Below are 17,939 nucleotides of genomic sequence, written 5' to 3'. Positions count from 1 at the left end.
CATCTTGTCTGCATCTACCCCTAATCCTGTCATTGACTGCACTTGCTGTCTTGACCATATCTGCTCCTCTGTTTCTGTGTTCATGTGTTCACTCTGTGTCACATCGAGTCAAATCTGTTATTTTCCTTCAGAATGAAGCACTTTCTGTTGGAGACCCACCCCTTATCTTACATATCTGTCAACTCCACCAAGGAAGACAGTGCTGATTAGAATAAACCAATGATACTTAAACCTGCTGAGTGTTTGTACTGCAGTTAGAAGTTGCAATGGCTTCAGGATACCTGTTGCTGCTGCTGATCGTGACCTGCTCTGCCCTGGAAAAATGCATGAACGACACAGATGTTTTTCTCCAGGAACTCAACCAGGACAAACCAAAAGATTTTGCCGTTGTCAGTAAGTACAAACCTAACACCTACACGTACATATTTTGTCAGTTAATCACCGCTTAGTCCTGTTTAGGTTCGCGGCGAGTGCAGGAGCAGTCATTGGGCGAGGAGCAATACTACAGTCTCCAATTAACCTAGAGAACATGTCTTTGTGGGAGAAGAGTTACCGGTCCAACCAGAGAATCAGAAACCTGCAACCTTCTTGTGGATAGACTAAAAACTTAAAAGAGAGAAGAAGCTGCTCAGTGTCTTCTACTCCATAAATACATAAGTGGTCTCCTTTTTTTTTTTTTGGCCCCCATCATCTCTGGCTAAAAACTGCCCTCCCTGTGGCACCCAGTGTATGAGTGTGCATGAGTGAATGAATGAACACATAAGTCCCTCAGATTCTAACGTCTCACTGTTTATACTGTGGTGCTGAGAGAGGTAGAGGAGACGAACGCTGGCCTGGAATTATCATGTTTGTTATTTTGCTTGGTTTTTATGTTTTAATGGTGCATCCCAGAGTTCGTACACACAAGATGAGTTGATGAACATCAGGGCTATCTCTCCGCCTGACTTTTTACCTGTATTTTTGGTGTCAGTTTCGGAGATAGTCCACCTTTTGGCTCATGTCCTCAGCAATAAGATGGATGAACTGGTGCTAATGTTGAGAAGGAACAGGGACTTTTTTTCCTCTTGTGTTGTGTGTTTCACAGAGACATGGTCGAGTGAAATCGGACACTGCACCCAGACATTACACTTCATCTGGAGGGATTCTAGCACTGGGTTCCCAGAGGTGGTGGAGTGTGTTTCTACATCAACGAGGACAGACGTGAGGTTGATTTTTCAACACTGCTCTCCTTCTCTGGAATGTCTTATACAGCAGTGTTTTTCAACCTTTTTCAAGCCACGGCACCCTTGGTTCATTGAAAAAATCCCAGGGCACACCACCAAAGGAACCTCGGCCAAAGCACACTTGTGCTTGAAGTCCTATAGAAAATCCCTATTCATTTGTGAACTGCAGCTACTGACACTCGGTTGCTATTTGCAGAAACAAATTGCAGAAAATGTATTAGTCCAGAAAGGGGTGGGCAATATGGCAAAATATATCATGAATTATTCATTTATTTACTTACTTTAAATAACTGTTTCAATTTTATCACTTCTCTTTTGCATGACTTTATTGTAGTTTTGAGTTTCCAGACAATGCTGTGATCCGACGTGCAGGTCACTTTCCTAGTTAGTGGGCTCCCCACTGACCGTGGCAATAAATTTGATTCTGATTCTGATTCTGATTCTGAAATCCTCAGCATTCTTTGCCTGAACATGCTTCATAAAAACAATTATTCTTTCTCTCTTCATCTTTTGGAGCACATTTGTTTTGTTGTACATTTTGTTTTTCGTCAACTTTTATACCACAAAGCAAACTTTGACAGTCCATGAGTATCAATAGAGTTCTGAAGAGACGTTACATTGGCCGTTAGCTCTGTTAGCTCTGCGGTGCAGATAGTCTTTGGCGTCGCGGGTCCTTCCCTCCATGGTTCTGCGGTGAAGGTGTGTGGTCATGTTTGAGGTGCATCAGGTTTAAAAACAGCTGGAAGTTGCCGGCTTCGGAGTGTGTGGGAAGAGGAGCCTGTAGTGAGGAGCATGAAGATCTGGACGAGTGATGGTAGAGGAGCCGCAGACTTGTATGGACCATATATTCAGATAAACTTAGGCAGCAGTTCTCAGCCAATGACTGGGCTACAGTGTGGATAGGGCTCAAGGTAGTCACAAACTACAGGCGGCGTGCACCCCCCACTCTGAACAACTGTCCCTCCAGGGACAAGAGCAGACTGCAGCGCATTGTGTGTTCTGCTGACGAGGTGATCAGTTGCAAACTGCCACCTCTTCATGACCTGCATGTCTCCAGGACTCAGACACCAGCAGGTTGGATCAGAGCCTCTCACCCTGATTATGGACTGTTTGTCCCTCTTCCAGACCAGATCCTCCCGTCACAAGAACAGCTTTTTCCCCTCGGCTGTCTGTCCCTTGTTGTTTGTTACTTCTATTATTATTGTTTATTCTTTCATTTTCTTTTTCTTTCTTTATTATTATTAATATGTTTAGTTGTTTATGTTCCAAAGCGCTCTCCTAGTTGGTGGGATCCTCTCTGACTTGAGGGTATTTTAATGTCATTAGAATAACTGGCAGGTCAATATGACATTCCTAGGAAACAAATATCTGCAACGGAGACAAATTTTTTGGCTGTCTAAAAATATCCCTAATAACACTTCTTTGAAACGCTTGCTGTGGGATAAAACTGTGTGAAAATGCCAGTAAGCACTTCCGATTACATTTCTGATAAATATGTCACATGGAAGCAGACAGTGGTCAATAAAAGCACTTAAGCTACATGAGCATGTAAAAACATTAAAAAGAAGTTTTTTAAAGCCAGCTCTCTCTGAAATGCAAACAGGTGAACTGTCGACAGCCTGGGTGCATGCTCCTCCACACGTCCACCAGGCACTGGGGCGGACCAGCTGCCTTAAGGCTGTGTGTAGTTCTGCGTGATTCCATCACATGCAGAACCTCACCCAGTGGCATTTTTAGTTCAGTCACCATCTCCACCCAATAATGATGATTAAAAAATCACTCAAAATCGCTCGTATCTAAAGTATATCAATCCATTTCAGTTGTACATTTTTATAAATATTTGCTCTTTATTTCACTTATTCCATTATTGTATAAAACAACCACTTAAAAACCATCCATGCTGAGTGAGATGTTAAAAAACAAATAATCCACGTCTATTTAATCTATTCTTCTCCTTACTGGACTGTTTCTGGTCTCCAGCTATAAACCTCTCAGACATTCAACTTACAGAGAGACAGGAACTTATGTCTGAATGGAGTAGAGTTATCTATTGCTGTAAAACGAAATGAGAGCGAGAAAGAGAGAGAGCACGAGAGAGAGGGACAGAGAAATGAAGTACAGAAAATCTTTTCTCCTTTTCATGAGTAATTCTTCTCTGATGTGGTTGTTTCTCATTGTAGTGTATGATTCATTCGGAAAGATGGGAAGTGGAGTTGTCGGAGGCAACGTCAACCAACCTGGTTCACTACATGAATGCCTTTCTGTCCAAACTGCATCTTTCTCTGGACAATACTGCCAAGTATTTATTTCTCAGGTAATGATTCAACAGTCTCACAAAATATGAATCCTTCACTTCACCATTCAGGGAGATAAAAGCACTTCCAAAACAGTCACACTGTGTGGCCCAGGATTCAGTTATACACATGCTGTCTGTTGGTTTGAAATGTCTCCCTCTCAGAGACACCTGAAGCTTTGTGTCACTTTAAGCCTGCTTGGATCATGTGACTATTGGACAACCCATCCGCACTCCAATGGCGTAATATATTGACTTTGGGAAAGTGGACTTCTCCATCCGATACTAATGACAAATTAAGATTGAAGAACTTTCTGCCTTCTGCAGCTGTGCGACACGTTAAAAAAAAAAAAGACTTTGACATGAGACATTGTGAACTCCTTCAAACACGACTTAAAGAAGTCATTAAAGCTGTAGGTTTTGTCTCGTGATCCATTTTCTCTTCAAGTTTCCCAGGACTTTCCAAGAGATCCTTGAGAGATGAACTCACTCCATCTTATTAATTGTGATCTCTGCACACACGAGGTGTTTGGTTTAGTCACCACAGAATACAGACATGTAAATATATTAATATAAATATTGTGGGTCAGAACCACACTAAACGGTGGTGGATTGTATTGTTTCCCTCTTCATATGAACAGTGTTCAATTATCATTATTATTCTTTTGCTGTCTTTGCTGTCATTGGCTACTGTGACATGTGGAATTTCCCCACTGTGGGACTAATAAACTTCCATCTAATCCTGTGATTCAGCCAATCTAATCCAAAAATTCAGCAACAGTGAAATAACTTGATCACTCATGAGTTGATCACTGATCTGATCCATCTGAAGCCATCAAGCATTTTCCATCTAAGATGCCAGACTTTCTCCTTCAAGAGACACTGCTGAAAAGCTATGGACTGCCTTAAAATGTTTTTGAATTATGATTTATTCATTCCTCATCCTAATAGATGACCACCACACATGGATGCGTTTTACTAGGATCATTTTTTTCTTTCAGGGCAGAGCTGTTCACTTTGTGGGGATCTGTGTTCCTGACTCCTGCAGTAAAACACAGGTTCACAAGATGGTGCTACGGGGTAAGTTTGACTTGTGTGCTGGAAAGATGCAACTCTTGCACTGTTTATCACCCGGGACGTTCTCTTGCTCAGGTTGAACTTGGGGCTTTTGTAAGCCACAAATACTGATGTGTTGAAGCGTTTTCAGGGTTGAGGAACACTGGACTAAATCTCAGTTACACAATGGATTTAAACATTCAATAAATGTGGCTCATACTGTCACTGTGTCATTATGGGATGTCTAGTCCGAGTGGTGGGAGGTTTTTTGCTGGATTGCCATTCATGATACACATTGTGAGATTATGCTAGTGACAATATTCACTGAGGTAACAGTATAACATGCTGTGTCCCAGGCAAATCGCCAAACGTCAATTTCAGTTCCATTAGTGGGGTGAGGTATTTTGATATTCTCATCTACAATGCTCTACTAGTTTCACCAGGCATATGTGCATTCATACAACAAATCATGTGAGCGACGGAGCCTCCATGTACACATTTCTAACGGCGTCTTTCTATTTAAAGGTAAACTGAAATTCCATAACACTCCTCTCATCCCTCCTTTGCCTCCGCTATTGGTGAATAACTCTCTTCGGAGGGTGCTATGGACAACATGTCTGCCCAGAACTGTAACTCCAGATGCCTCGGGTATCGCATGTCTGTAAGTAGCCATTTCTGATGCAATATTAAGAACCTGCACTGCTCTTATTATACTGTTATTATCGATGGCCATGCAAGGACAACATGCACATAAGAACTGCGTTAGTTCCTGCATCCTGTACTTGTCTCTATTAAGTTGCACTTCCTGATTTCACTTGTTAATAGCATTTTTATTCTGTTGTTCCATGTTAATCTCTTGTTGAAACTCTTTTATTGATGTTTATTTTTAATAATTATAATTTAAGGCATAATCGCAATTGCAAATGAGTCCGTTCCAAAATGGCTGAAGGCCTCAACACTTTGTTTTTCCTGGTTGCTCAGACTGCAGCTGTTCCATGGGAGAAATCCATGTATTTGTTCTCTTGCAGGGTCCTTTGTTGTGTGATAGTAGCACTTCCTCTTGCTGCAACACTTGTGACTGCTGTGAAGATTTGGCGCAGGAGCAGGCAAGTGCCTCCAACAGAGGAACCCTCCGCTCTGTCCATGGTGCAAAACGGAGACCTCAACAGTTTCTCATATTCTGACATGAATGCTCATCGCTTAAAGGAAAATGGTAAGTTAAAACCTGTCATAAATGCTGATTTCGCTTAGCTAATATGAGTCAACAGAAGCTAAAACCTGGAGTGGCACAGTCATGACTTATATGCAGATTTGACGAGCAATGTGTTTACTTACGTATCAAAATGTTCTCATCCGCCATGTAATATGTTACATTGTACCTGTGTGTTTTTTTGATACATTTCTTTCAAAGGAACATTTAATTCATCTGTGTGTGTGCCCTCTTCATGCCTTCATGTACCCCGTCCATTGACCTCATAGGGCAGCATGTCTCCCTCTCTCCTGTCTACATTCCCAAACCATATGGCCTCCCAAACTTTGTCGATATACCTCCTAACATGAGCTGTTCCACTGCTTTTACAGCCATTTTTCCTGCCCTCATGAATGTGTGGGGCACATGAGTACTGTAACTACAGTAACTGCTCTTTGCTGTGAGGCAAGGAAGTTGAGAGAATTTTAGTGTCTTATCATTTGGAATCTAACTTTGTGTCTTTCTTTTTCACAGACCAGGGCAATAAAAGTCAGCATCGGTTCCTCAGTCGTTGCTTGCAGCAGTTCCTTCAGGCCTTCTCTCTACAGACAACAACAAAAGGAGTCCTCAGCACCTCGACATCTGTCAAGGGCACTTACCTTTCCCTCAATGGCATTCGAGCATTGAGCATGTTGTGGATCATTTCTGGCCATAATGTGCAACTGACAACAGTTTCTATTGGTGTGACAGATTTCTGTCCTGATCAACAATGATGATTATTCAACTGCATTTCTTCTACCATAGATAACATCAACAGCCTGCAAGCATCTCTGGAAACAAATCCCCTGCATATCTTTACCATCCAAGGGGGGATATACCTGGCTGTGGACGCGTTTCTGCTTTTGGGGTGAAGCACATGAGTATATACGGACTGCTTTGGTGGAGATTGTTTTTTTTTTCTGTCTGTGTTTTTTGCTCCACCAGTGATGCCTTTTGAATTTTTTTGTGTTGTGCGATTTAAATTGCACTCACATTATCAGACTTATATATCAAATCTGTTGTTGTAAATATGACCACGACATGGTTGTAAAACTTGTATTGTCCCTCAGGGGTTTGTTAAGTGCCAAAAGTCTCCTGAGCTCAATCCAGAGGAACGGTGACACCATGAGTCCACGTCTTGTGGCAGATTACTTCTTTAAAAGGCTCAGAAGGTATCACAATGTCTGATAAAGCATGGTGGAATTATTTCAAGAACAAACTTCTTTGACTTCAAATGCATTTCACCGTTTCCATTCCAGGGTACAACCGCTCCACATGTTTGCGATGCTACTTTTCATAGCTGTTACATCATTCTTCAATGGAGGACCTTACTGGGAGAAAGCAAAAGCATCGGGGCTGGAATGTCACCAGTACTGGTGGACAAACGTGCTGTTGATCAACAATCTATTTGCTAAAGATTTACGTGTAAGTCTGTCTAACAAGAAGCAGCTTGTGATTGGCAGAATGTATTTTTTAATGCTTTTTGTTTTCACCGTTGCCTCTAATTCTCTAACCAAGTGCCTATCTTGGACATGGTACCTCTCGCTTGACTTCCAGTGCTTTGCCATAACTCCTCTGCTGATTCTTGCCCACAGAAAGTATGTCAGCCGCCCTCAAATGTACAGTCTAAAAGTACTACAGTTGAGTACATTTGTTTGCCAATGACTAGTTTGCTTTTTATTGCCAGGAACAAAGTCGTATTCGCCATTTTAGTTGTTGCCCTGCTGCTGATGACCATTTTGACAAATTCTATTTTGGCACCTTTTTCTCGGTGAGATGAGTCTTTTTTAATTATTATGTATTTGAAATCATAAACTTCAAATCTCAAGCTGTGGCTCTAATTTAGGATGCAACTGAAAGAGCGTAAAGACAGACTGTAACAAGTCGAATAAACTATTTTTCCATTTCAGAAATTGGGACGATTACATCAACTTGAGTTACATGAAACCTTACTCCAGATATGGATCATTTTTGGTCGGTGTCTTGTTTGGAATGTTCCTGAAAGAGAAGAAGGAAAAGATTTTGAAGAAAAAGGTAGGCTCTCATACAAGTTATTTGTTCGCCCTTTTTATACAAGTTCATTGACGAATCACGTTTTATCTTCTGTGTCTCTACATAGTGGCAAGTGGCTCTTGGGTGGATTGCATCGTTGTCACTCCTGGCTCTGGTTGTGGGATTGAGTTACCCCCTCAAATATGTACCAGGCCATATATCAGTACTACATGCCATTTACCAGGGACTTCACAGAATAATCTGGACGACGGCTATTACCTGGGTGATATTAGCCTGTGAGGAGGGCTACGGAGGTACATTTTCCATATACGACCATGAATGATTCTGACAAGGTTCTTGTATGTGGGTCATATGCCACTGCCAACTTGTGACGTGACGACAGATGCCAAATATAAGCAATGTCAGAGGATGAAGGGTCTTAAGGTGAAGAATCAGCAGTTGGCAGTTCTACAAAACACTGACTGGTGGATACAACATTCAGCCGCCATGCAGCGCTTCAACATTCTTCTCTATTGTTTAGATATACATGTAAATTCACATCAGAAACTCACAATCATCACCCACACATTCACACACACACACACAAATATTCCCCAGCTTTACCCCTCAGGCGCTGCCCTTCCAAGCGTCCGTCAGTCTCCATCCTTGTGAGGAGCGCCATTGTTTGGGATGATATGATCGTGTGTTATAGATTGCCACTCCTTAACTACAGCAGGAAGATTTTGTCTAGCAGTCTTCCCACAGAAACGCTGACGGAGATTCCTTAGTCTTTGTCTTCTGAGTTGTCTGATGAGGACCCATACAATGATCCCTTCTACTTTGTGACTCCTGTGCCCTCCTCACCAGAGCTGCACCTGGAAATCCAGTCCATGTAAACAAAAAACTGGATTGAAGAAAAAGCACATCCCTGACCGAGACTAATCCCCACTGGAAACACATCAGACTTGCTCACAAGGATCCGGACACAACTCCCGTTCCAGAAATAAAGAGATTGAGCGGCCCTCAATAGGGAGCCTCGGACCCCATACTCCTGAAGCACCTCCCACAACTTGTCATCTCATATGTCTTTTCTAAGTCTACAAAGCACATAGACTGGCAGGTCATACTCCCAGGCACCCTCAACAACTGTTGAGAGAGTAAAGAGTTGGTCTGTAGTACCACGGCCAGGACGGAACCCACGTTGTTCCTCTTGAATCCGAGGTCCAACAATCGATCAGACCCTCCTCTCCAGCACCTTAAAGTAGACCTTACCTGGGAGGCTGAAGAGTGTGATTCGCCTACAGTGAGAACACACCCTCTGGTCCCCCTTTTTAAATAGGGGAACCACCATCCCAGTCTGCCACTCGTCCAGTACTGACCAAGACATCCATGCTGTGTTGAAGAGGCGTGTCAGCCAAGACAGCTCCTCAAAATTATGAGAGAATCTCAGTAACTTCCACACTCCTGCCAACATGGAGCTTTTTGACTACCACAGAGACTTAAGCCAGAGAAATCGACAATGACTGCCCAGTAGGACAGCTTCCCTGACATCTGGTGTCCACCATGATGTCCTTGGGTTACCGCCCCTTGAGGCACCTATGACCTTCATGCCACAGCTCATCACTGAAGCTACAGCCATGGCGGCTTTGAACACCAACCACTCCTGCTCAATGTCCTCTACCTCCGCAGGGATGCAGGCAAAAGCCTCCCGGAGGTGTGAGTTGAAAACCCCTCTGACATAATATTAAACTGTCAAATGAACCCAATGAAGAGTGTTATGAGAGCTAACAGAAAATGAGTTATATTCGAAACCTGTATGGGAAAATGGAAATGCTGAAAGACATATAGACTGCACTTGTTTGGCCTGTTCTTCAATCTTTCCAAGGACAGTGTGATCGTTGTAATGTTTGTTGCATGGACTGAAACAAATAGAAATGCTTAAAAAATGGTATGAATTAATACCAGATCGTCTACATCTGAGAAATAGGAATTAGGCTAGAGTTTGTAATTTGAAAGCAAATCACAAGCTGTGAAACATGTGGGACCAGATGCAAATACATATCACAAGCTACATATTTAAGCGCCGATGGAACTCTTGTTTTCAGTCAAGGCAGGGTGTTGAATAGGAATAAATGACCATGTTAGTCATTATTTGAAACCAGATTATTCACCTGTGCACCTCTTTAAGTATAATGAACAGAAAGTAACCAGGAAATGCTGAGAATGACTCTTGTTAAAGTGTTTGTATTTAGAAATAGCAACTGAATTGTTTCTGCTTCCCAGGTTACATCATGAGTCTCCTCTCGCTGAAGTTCTGGGTTCCTTTTTCCAACCTCAGCTACGCCTGCTACCTCATTCATCCCTTCATTATTTTAATGTACATTGGCCTACAAGAAACCCCGACCCACTATGTACACATCAACTTTGTAAGTCTTTTTATTTTAATGATATTCATTCCCAAATGTATTTTTCATGGTCTGTATTGTTTCTCTCTAGATGTATTCGTTCCTTGGTCACACAGCGCTCACCATTGTCCTCAGCTATGTTATGACTGTGCTGGTGGAGAGGCCTTTCATTCTTCTGAAGTGGAAGTGAAAATAAAACATCACCGAAGGAGTCAACGATACTTTTCACAACGTCCACATCCATGTTTAAACAACCTTTCCAAGTGCTAGTCTCTTCCTTTTTACTTTTCATTGTGATCATTATTATTTTCAAAATTACATTGCTCTCACCTTGAATCCACTCACCACTGTCTCACTGTCTTCATACATGTTGTCGTGAAAATGAGGGGAAAGGCCTGCATCTAGTGACGTGACTATTACATAGTAATTAACCTTGAAAAAGAGCCATCCATCCTCATCCAATTATCTGTTGCCGTGTTACAGCTTCAGAAGGTCGGTCCCGCCTTCTCCCAGGCAACATCCACTAGTTCCAACTGCGGGTTCCTATGATACAGCCAGGCCAGTGAAGAGATATACTCCAAATTACTATTTGTTGCATATGCATAAACAGCAGTCAGAGTTTTTCCTCCTTTAGGCCTAAGCCGCAACAACACACAACAACAACACAGCTGGGTTCCAGAACCTGGGTTCCTATATATATATATATATATATATATATATATATATATATATAAAGAGAGAGAGAGAGAGAGAGAGAGAGAGAGCCTAGTCTGCCAAGAATGGTCTTCAACTTTTGGATAGTCTTGAAGGAAAAGTTGTCCAAGACCTCCATCTTTCCACTTATGGGACAGCTGATAAGAGTTTCCGTGTTTTGGAGAATTGTTTTGGAAATAAGTGACCTATGACCCAGGCCTAATTTTTAGAATCAGTACTTCACAAATTTGTACACGAATTGAAGTTCAAAGTTATGCACATTTTTTTAATGAGAAGCCATTTATATAGAATGTCAATAAAATTTGACTTGAATGAAAAAGTTAATCATTTAAGAAGGTCAACAGAATAACATGAATAAATGAACTACAAAGTCAAATCCACGGACTATTGTTTTAATTTGTTTTGAGTTCTTCCGGACATTTCATCCACTAAGGTCCATTGTACAATAGAGATTGATGGTCATACTGATAAAAAATCTGAAAAAAAAAACAGCATGATCAAAGAATTATGTTGAAAACCAACAAACTCAGTAGGTGTGTTGGAAAGAAAGAAGTTATGTAGTTCGGTGGGGGTGTGACGAAAATAGTAGGTTTTGCGGAGTGAATTCAGCATGGTAAAAAGTACATAAAGCAAGGTTTTATATTTTGAACGTCTTTGAATATTTGATACCATATAGTTCCATGAAATTTTAAAAAGATGGTGTGGGAGAGAGATAGGGTGAGGAGTTCGGTCATCCGGGAGGAGCTCGGGGTGGAGCCGCTGCTCCTCCACATCGAGAGGAACCAGTTGAGGTGGCTCGGGCATCTGATCCGGATGCCCCCTGGACGCCTCCCTGGGGAGGTGTTCCGGGCATGTCCTACCGGGAGGAGACTCGCTAGAGAGATTATGTCTCCGGTCTGGCCTGGGAACGCCTCGGGATCCCCCGGGAGGAGCTGGAGGAGGTTTGTGCAGACCAGGAAGTTTGGGCTTCCCTGCTCCGAATGCTGCCTCCGCGACCCGACCCCGGATAAGCGGTAGAAGAAGGTGAAGGTGAAGGTGTGGGAGAGATTGCTGTTGCTGTTTAGCCCTAATTCTGGACGATGTAGGGTCTTTCCACCAGTATGGTCAACAGGAGGCTCACAACAAGGGTCAACACCAGGTGACTCAGAAACATGTACATCTGCAAGAGGGAGGCACAGTGAAATTAACTTCAGTCAAATCGAAGTGATGGATGCCAGTGCTCCACTCACAAAGTTGATGTTCGTATAGTGGATGGGTGTTTCTTGTAAGCTGATGTAGAGTATGATGAAGAGTGGATGTGTGAGGTAGCAGGCAAAGCTGATGTTGGCAAGGGGAGTCCAGACACGCAGTGACAGGAGGGTCTTCACAAAACCTAGTGCAACAATAAAGATGGGAAATAACGAAAGGAAAAGAAGACTTTTCAAACACTTTCTGCTGCATGAAGAACAATGTGCTCTTAGTCACAAAGGCATCCCCATAAAACAATGTGAATTAGCAAGAACCATTATGGATCATTTAAAGTTTGTGCACCTCCAAAACCCTCCTCACAAGCAAGTATGATCCAGGTGACTGCTAGTGCCCAGACATGTCTGTGCAGTCCCTGGTAGAGAGCGTGTTGCAGCGAGGGACCACTGGGTGTCTCTCTGAGCGCGTAGGCCAGTCCCACCACCAGTGCCATACTGGCCAGACACAAGAACCATCCAAGTGCTGCCTGCCACTGAAAGAAATCAAAGTGAATGATGAAAAATGTCCTCAGACACCTGTGAGGACATTTCAAATCTTACTTTCTTCAACAGCAGTTTGTCTTGCCGCATCGTCATATAGATTCCAGTAAGTATTCCGATTAAAAAAGGCCCATATCGGGTGTAGGGTTTTACATAGTAGTACATGGCGTAGTCGTCTGAAGTCCTGGAAGATAAGATGTGCTTTCATGTTGGTCAATCTCCCTTGTTTGTTATTAAAACTGAACACATATAGAAAAGACATACGGAAATGCGTTCAGCAAGTCAGACCTCACCCAAGCCGGTCATTTCCATATGACTGTTCTGGTATTAGAATTTGAAATGGCGTTGCTTGCCATTAGGCCAATGAGTCCCAGTCGTGGTTCGGTAGTCAAGCATAAGACACACACCAGGAGCAAGGAAGCTCTCTCTTTTCATGAAAATTTCACTGAAACACATTCATCTGTTTTTTCTGTTTGTTCAGGTCAAAGAGTCTTACAGTGTGGAAGGCTGGAAGACAGGCAGGTGCATGACTGCAGTTACCAGAGAACCACTCAGGATGGTCAGCAGCATCAGTACTCCTGCCACTACAGTAAATACTCCTTTACTTCTGAGCGACAAAAGAAACATAGTGTCAGTACAGAATCATAGGGATTAAATGGCACAAAGAAGGTTGGGTGCATTTAAAAGATGATAAATGTTTACAGCCTGTAAATGTAGACCAGCAAAGGTGTGGTGATGTAACACTGGAAGTCAAGAGAAAGGTACCATGTCCATGGAACGCACTGGAGAATAAGAACATCATACATGAACACAAATCTTTCAATGTAGCATCAAAATGTTTGTTGGTTGGACGTACTATCTCATGAACTGGGAGGAGATTGCTAACTAAGAGAAGGTTGGCCCACCAGTATGCCTTGCAGTCCGTTAGTGTGTTTAGAAATGGGAACCAGAAGGGCCCCCACTGGATGACAGAGATGAGCCCAATGGCCAGACATATGATGAACATATGGAGAGGTTGGATTCTGTGGAGAAATGCCAATACATGATGCTAAAACTGCATCTTGGGCTTACGAGTGTGTGCTCAAGTTCTACCTTGTAATTCTCTTAAGGAGGTAGTTTGCGACCAAACTTGGACTCAGCGTATCTTCTGCTTGGTGGATGGACCGAAGCAACGTCCTGGCACTGAGCAGACCTCTGCAACGAGACAAAGACCCATCCATCCACCTGAGCTTCAATCCATGCTGTAGGGCCACCACAAAAAAAGATCTCAAACATTGCTGTCTCACCCGAGCAGAAGGAAAGTGTCCACAGCCAGAAAGATGGGTCCGCTGATAGCTAACACATGTAGAGGGCTGCTTTCTACTGTGCTCCTCCAATCTTTGTAGTTATCTGTGAGAACATTTCAGATCATTTGTCCAAGTCAAGTGTATGCGAGATTTAGAGAAGTCATGTGTTCTCCTACCAAGGTTGTTAACGACAGGAAATTGCACAGAATGTCCACACATGATCCATAACAGGCTGAGAACACGAATCCCATTTAATGAGGAGTAACTTCCTTCATTGCCAGAGATACTCAAGACCCCTTGTGTGGTAGTGTGCAAGGAGAAAGTCTGTAGACACCACCAAATATGTCCTGGAAAACCCATTGGATTCTTCCTGGTGTGTTCTATAATGAAAGAAAAAAGAATAATAATAATTCATGATCAAAACTAATGAGCAGCTACGCTTGACTTCTGAACCGTTCATGCAGCTCGATGAGGAATCGTCTGTTCTCAAGCTCCCGTAAACATCCAGGCCTGGGTTTAAACAGCATGACTCATCTTTTGGCGAAACCACTCTGTTCCTCTGCCATCTCACCAAGGCTGTGAACAATGTGGCAGCAAGAGGAAGAGCGACCATCACACAGCAGACAAACCTGCACAAAACAATAGCAAAAATTCTGTTCATTCATTTTCAATTTGCAAATGATTTTTTTTCTGTTGACATTAGGCAGGTTTGAAGTGCATTTCCAGTTTTTAGTATTAAAATAAAGACTACTGCCCGCCCACTTTTTACCCTATATGCTACGACCCGTGAGTCTGGCAGATCCATACTCCAATGAGTACAGTTTACAAGTAACTTACGACCTGCTCAACTTACGTCCACCCGTATTTACGACCACGAACTTTGGAACCGATCCCTGACGTAAATCGGATGTTACCTGTATTTTATCTCACCTTCTATAACTCGGCCAATCTAGGTATCCCACAAAGATTCCTTCCCTCCATTACTTTAGCATCCATGTTAGACAGGTTCATGCACAGCATGATCCTCAGTAGTGCTGGCACACCCGTCGTTTTTCCCTGCATGAGAATACTACCTATTTTGCTCAAACACATTTCTTTTCTTCATTCTTACATTTTCAAGAGCAGAGGTTACTCTCTCAATCTATGATCAAATCTACCCAAATGTGTATACTGCAGCCAGCAATAACAATAATAATGCCTGTTGTCGGACATTAACTGTGGCCAAGCAATTTAACTTTATTTTATTTTATTTAATTGAACAGTTTGCTCTCCAGGCAACAGGGAACCTTTGTAAGTGCAGGAGTTCCTGGTCCACTGATGCACAAGACACGTGGCAGCTGGGATGATAACAACAACAACAAACATGGAGGAATCCCTGAACAAAAGCAAACAGATGCTTTTGTTTGCTTTTGTTCAGGGATGTCGTTTCATGTTTTTCACGACACAATGGCCAGGGTTTCCACTACTCTGAATGTATTTGAAATTCTTATGAAATTGAAATTCTTATACAAATATTTTCAAGACATTAAAAGAGCTTTAGTTTAAATCAGGTGATATAAAAACTTGAATATAGTCATCATCGTGATGAATTGACATGAATCACAAATTCTCAAATTAACTAGATTTTTTTTTTTTTTTTTTTATCGAATCCCACCCCTAGTTTATTTTGAGACTGACAGCATGTCATGTGAAGAAACTTACAAGCATGTGACTTCAGCTATTCCCGGGGAAACACTGCTGGGTAAACAGTGTACCGTGATCAACTCCTGCGATGACTGATTTATGAAGATGGACGGGAGAGGAGGGAGGAGAGGAGTCTTCCCAAACTGAAAACTGTCTTCTGGGTGTAGAGGTCACCAAACGCATTTTCAGACATCACGAATACTTAAAAGATTCCCAGAATCTATTACCGTCCAGGACCAGCAGTTGTAAGTCCTCTTCTTTACAGGAATCAGGAACACAGATACCCACAAAATACACGAATGTCTCCTTAGGGAGATGAAAAAAAAAAAGATAGTTGAAAATAAGTGGATCCTCTTTCAGAGTTAAAGTCATCTATGCTTTCACCTGTCTAAGGAATACTTGACAGTATTGTCCGGAGAAGGACGGACCGTGGACGGAGCGACACTCTTGCAGTAGGCCAGGCTGGTTGACGTTTCCTCCTTTGACATTGCTACCCATCTTTCCAAAAGCATCAAACACTGCAAACATGCAAGCACAATAAATATACACCAGCAGACATGGAGGGAATTGTCACACTCTCGCACCATCTGATTTAAACATTGAAAAATCATCTCCCAACTGCAAAAATCAGCGAAGTTACTGTATTAAGTCTGTTAGGTTTGAACCCCATCAAGCTCATCTTAAAGGGTATGAAGGACCATTAATAACATAAGTATAAATAAATAAATACATAAATATATGTATAAATGTATAAATAAAAAAATCCATACAGTGTTAATTTTATCCCATTTTATTTTTGTCAAACATTGGTGCTATTTCTGTGTATATGTAAACTTAATTATTTTATATATTTTGACTGTTATTGATTTGTACATTTAATATTTTTACATTCTGTTATTTCGAGTATTTATGTGTGCATTTATAGATTTTGTTTTCTATTTATTTCGTTTTTTCGACTTTTTGTCCTTTAGTTATTTCAATATTTTGCTGACAGTATGCAAAATAAATAGGCGGGACAAACCTCAGTCCGAAGCAGCAATTGGTTAGACAAAAGAAACCAAACAATCGATGCTGATCTTGAAACCATCACGTCTGCACCCGATGCTGTATGAAGTCAGTGGGCGCATGGTACTCAATACTTTACTTTCGATATTTTTACATTTATTTATACATTTAGTCTTTTATGACATTCATGGTACTTCACTAAGGTGGGTCCACACTACCTGTGTCGCCTCTGAAGTATCCATAAAACTTGGTGAAGGTCACCAAACGAGTAACTTTTTGCTGGGCCTTCTATGATAACACAAAGGCTGGAGATATAATCTACTAGACTTCTGCTCTGAGCATCAAGAAATGAGGCGGTGAAAGACTTACTGGCAACAGCATACTCCTTTGGCCTGCTCTGTTTCAGCTCCCAGAGGAAACTGTTGGTATCCACCAGACATCTCTCTGTCACGTTCTGCTTCTTCAGTGCCGTGATGCACCCAGTAGACAGCAGCAGCAGCAGCAACTGACCTACTGCCATCATACTTGGAGCTCACAACTGTCTTTGGCTGCTTAAATAACCCTGCTGTGGTGGGGACTAAGGTGTTTAAAATGAATTTTCTACGGTTGCGATTGAAAACGGAAACACCAGGTTTCAAAGCAGGTGCAAGAGGATCCATTTACCTGAGGATAAGGGCAAGACAAAACGGTCCAGATGTCTTTAAATCCCCAAAGAAAAAACAGTTTTTATGGTGGAGACCTTTCAGACAGGTATAAAGATTGGAATTTCCACCGCTGAAAATAACACCCCAGGTATGAAACTTATTCCTTCTTAAACAGCTCCACTAGTTTTATTTCATTCACACAGCAGCATTTGTTTTCATAAAGGAAGTGAGTACACATGAATGCTGCCATGCATATTACTTTACATTTGTCGACAACTAGAGGGCACCCTTGCGCTAGAAACTGGTAGTCTGTCGACAAGCCCCATGGAAGGCTTAGAAATAGCAGTTGAATGGAATATTTCCTAATATGAGGTCATTACATTGCATTGTTATTGACTTCATGATGGAATTAAATAGGAAGTCAAGTAGAATAACAGCATAAAATGCCAAAACAGAAATATATATATATATATATATATATATATATATATATATATATATATATATATATATATATATATATATATATATATATATATATATATATATATATATATATATATATATATATATATATACCTTTTTTTTTTTTTTTTTTTTTTTTTTTTTTTCAAATTTTACATTATCCTATGTATTTTTTTCTATTATATTATTTTTAACAAATACCACGGTGTAGCAGTCTTCTA

The 17,939-nt window shown here is 41.6% G+C and overlaps 2 protein-coding genes across 2 annotated transcripts; one reads left to right on the top strand and one right to left on the bottom strand.

Moving 5' to 3' along the window:
• The first annotated feature begins 273 nt into the window (after positions 1-273).
• On the top strand, positions 274-11,181 carry LOC128752922 (O-acyltransferase like protein-like). Its single transcript, XM_053854723.1, has 15 exons — positions 274-393; positions 3,404-3,537; positions 4,518-4,596; positions 5,098-5,233; positions 5,601-5,785; positions 6,296-6,502; positions 6,566-6,668; positions 6,871-6,972; positions 7,060-7,225; positions 7,319-7,398; positions 7,488-7,571; positions 7,711-7,834; positions 7,920-8,106; positions 10,076-10,218; positions 10,289-11,181. Exons 1-15 carry the CDS (start codon positions 327-329, stop codon positions 10,385-10,387), a joined length of 1,896 nt encoding a protein of 631 aa, XP_053710698.1. The 5' UTR covers positions 274-326; the 3' UTR covers positions 10,388-11,181.
• A 763-nt stretch (positions 11,182-11,944) lies between these two features.
• oacyl (O-acyltransferase like) lies at positions 11,945-17,129 on the bottom strand. Its single transcript, XM_053873525.1, has 15 exons — positions 16,979-17,129; positions 15,989-16,122; positions 15,832-15,910; positions 15,623-15,758; positions 14,360-14,550; positions 14,098-14,301; positions 13,922-14,024; positions 13,728-13,829; positions 13,492-13,657; positions 13,338-13,417; positions 13,132-13,242; positions 12,696-12,819; positions 12,442-12,628; positions 12,141-12,283; positions 11,945-12,070 (listed from the first exon to the last, which is right to left on the bottom strand). The coding sequence occupies exons 1-15, from the start codon at positions 17,127-17,129 to the stop codon at positions 11,978-11,980; spliced, it is 2,004 nt and encodes a 667-aa protein (XP_053729500.1). The 3' UTR covers positions 11,945-11,977.
• Positions 17,130-17,939: the final 810 nt, after the last annotated feature.

This window comes from Synchiropus splendidus, chromosome 1, assembly GCF_027744825.2.
Source record: "Synchiropus splendidus isolate RoL2022-P1 chromosome 1, RoL_Sspl_1.0, whole genome shotgun sequence".
Taxonomy (NCBI): domain Eukaryota; kingdom Metazoa; phylum Chordata; class Actinopteri; order Syngnathiformes; family Callionymidae; genus Synchiropus; species Synchiropus splendidus.
This window is presented reverse-complemented; position numbering and strand designations above follow the sequence as displayed.

Excerpts from the sequence above, each read along its gene's own strand:
- LOC128752922 (XM_053854723.1), top strand. The coding sequence starts at position 327 with ATGAACGACACAGATGTTTTTCTCCAGGAACTCAACCAGGACAAACCA. Across the intron at positions 3,538-4,517 it reads GCCAAGTATTTATTTCTCAG|GGCAGAGCTGTTCACTTTGT; the intron begins GTAATGATTCAA and ends TTTTTCTTTCAG. Across the intron at positions 5,234-5,600 it reads GCCTCGGGTATCGCATGTCT|GGTCCTTTGTTGTGTGATAG; the intron begins GTAAGTAGCCAT and ends GTTCTCTTGCAG.
- oacyl (XM_053873525.1), bottom strand. The coding sequence starts at position 17,129 with ATGGCAGTAGGTCAGTTGCTGCTGCTGCTGCTGTCTACTGGGTGCATC. Across the intron at positions 14,302-14,359 it reads GAACGGTTCAGAAGTCAAGC|AACACACCAGGAAGAATCCA; the intron begins GTAGCTGCTCAT and ends CTTTCATTATAG. Across the intron at positions 12,071-12,140 it reads ACTATACGAACATCAACTTT|ATGTACATGTTTCTGAGTCA; the intron begins GTGAGTGGAGCA and ends TCCCTCTTGCAG.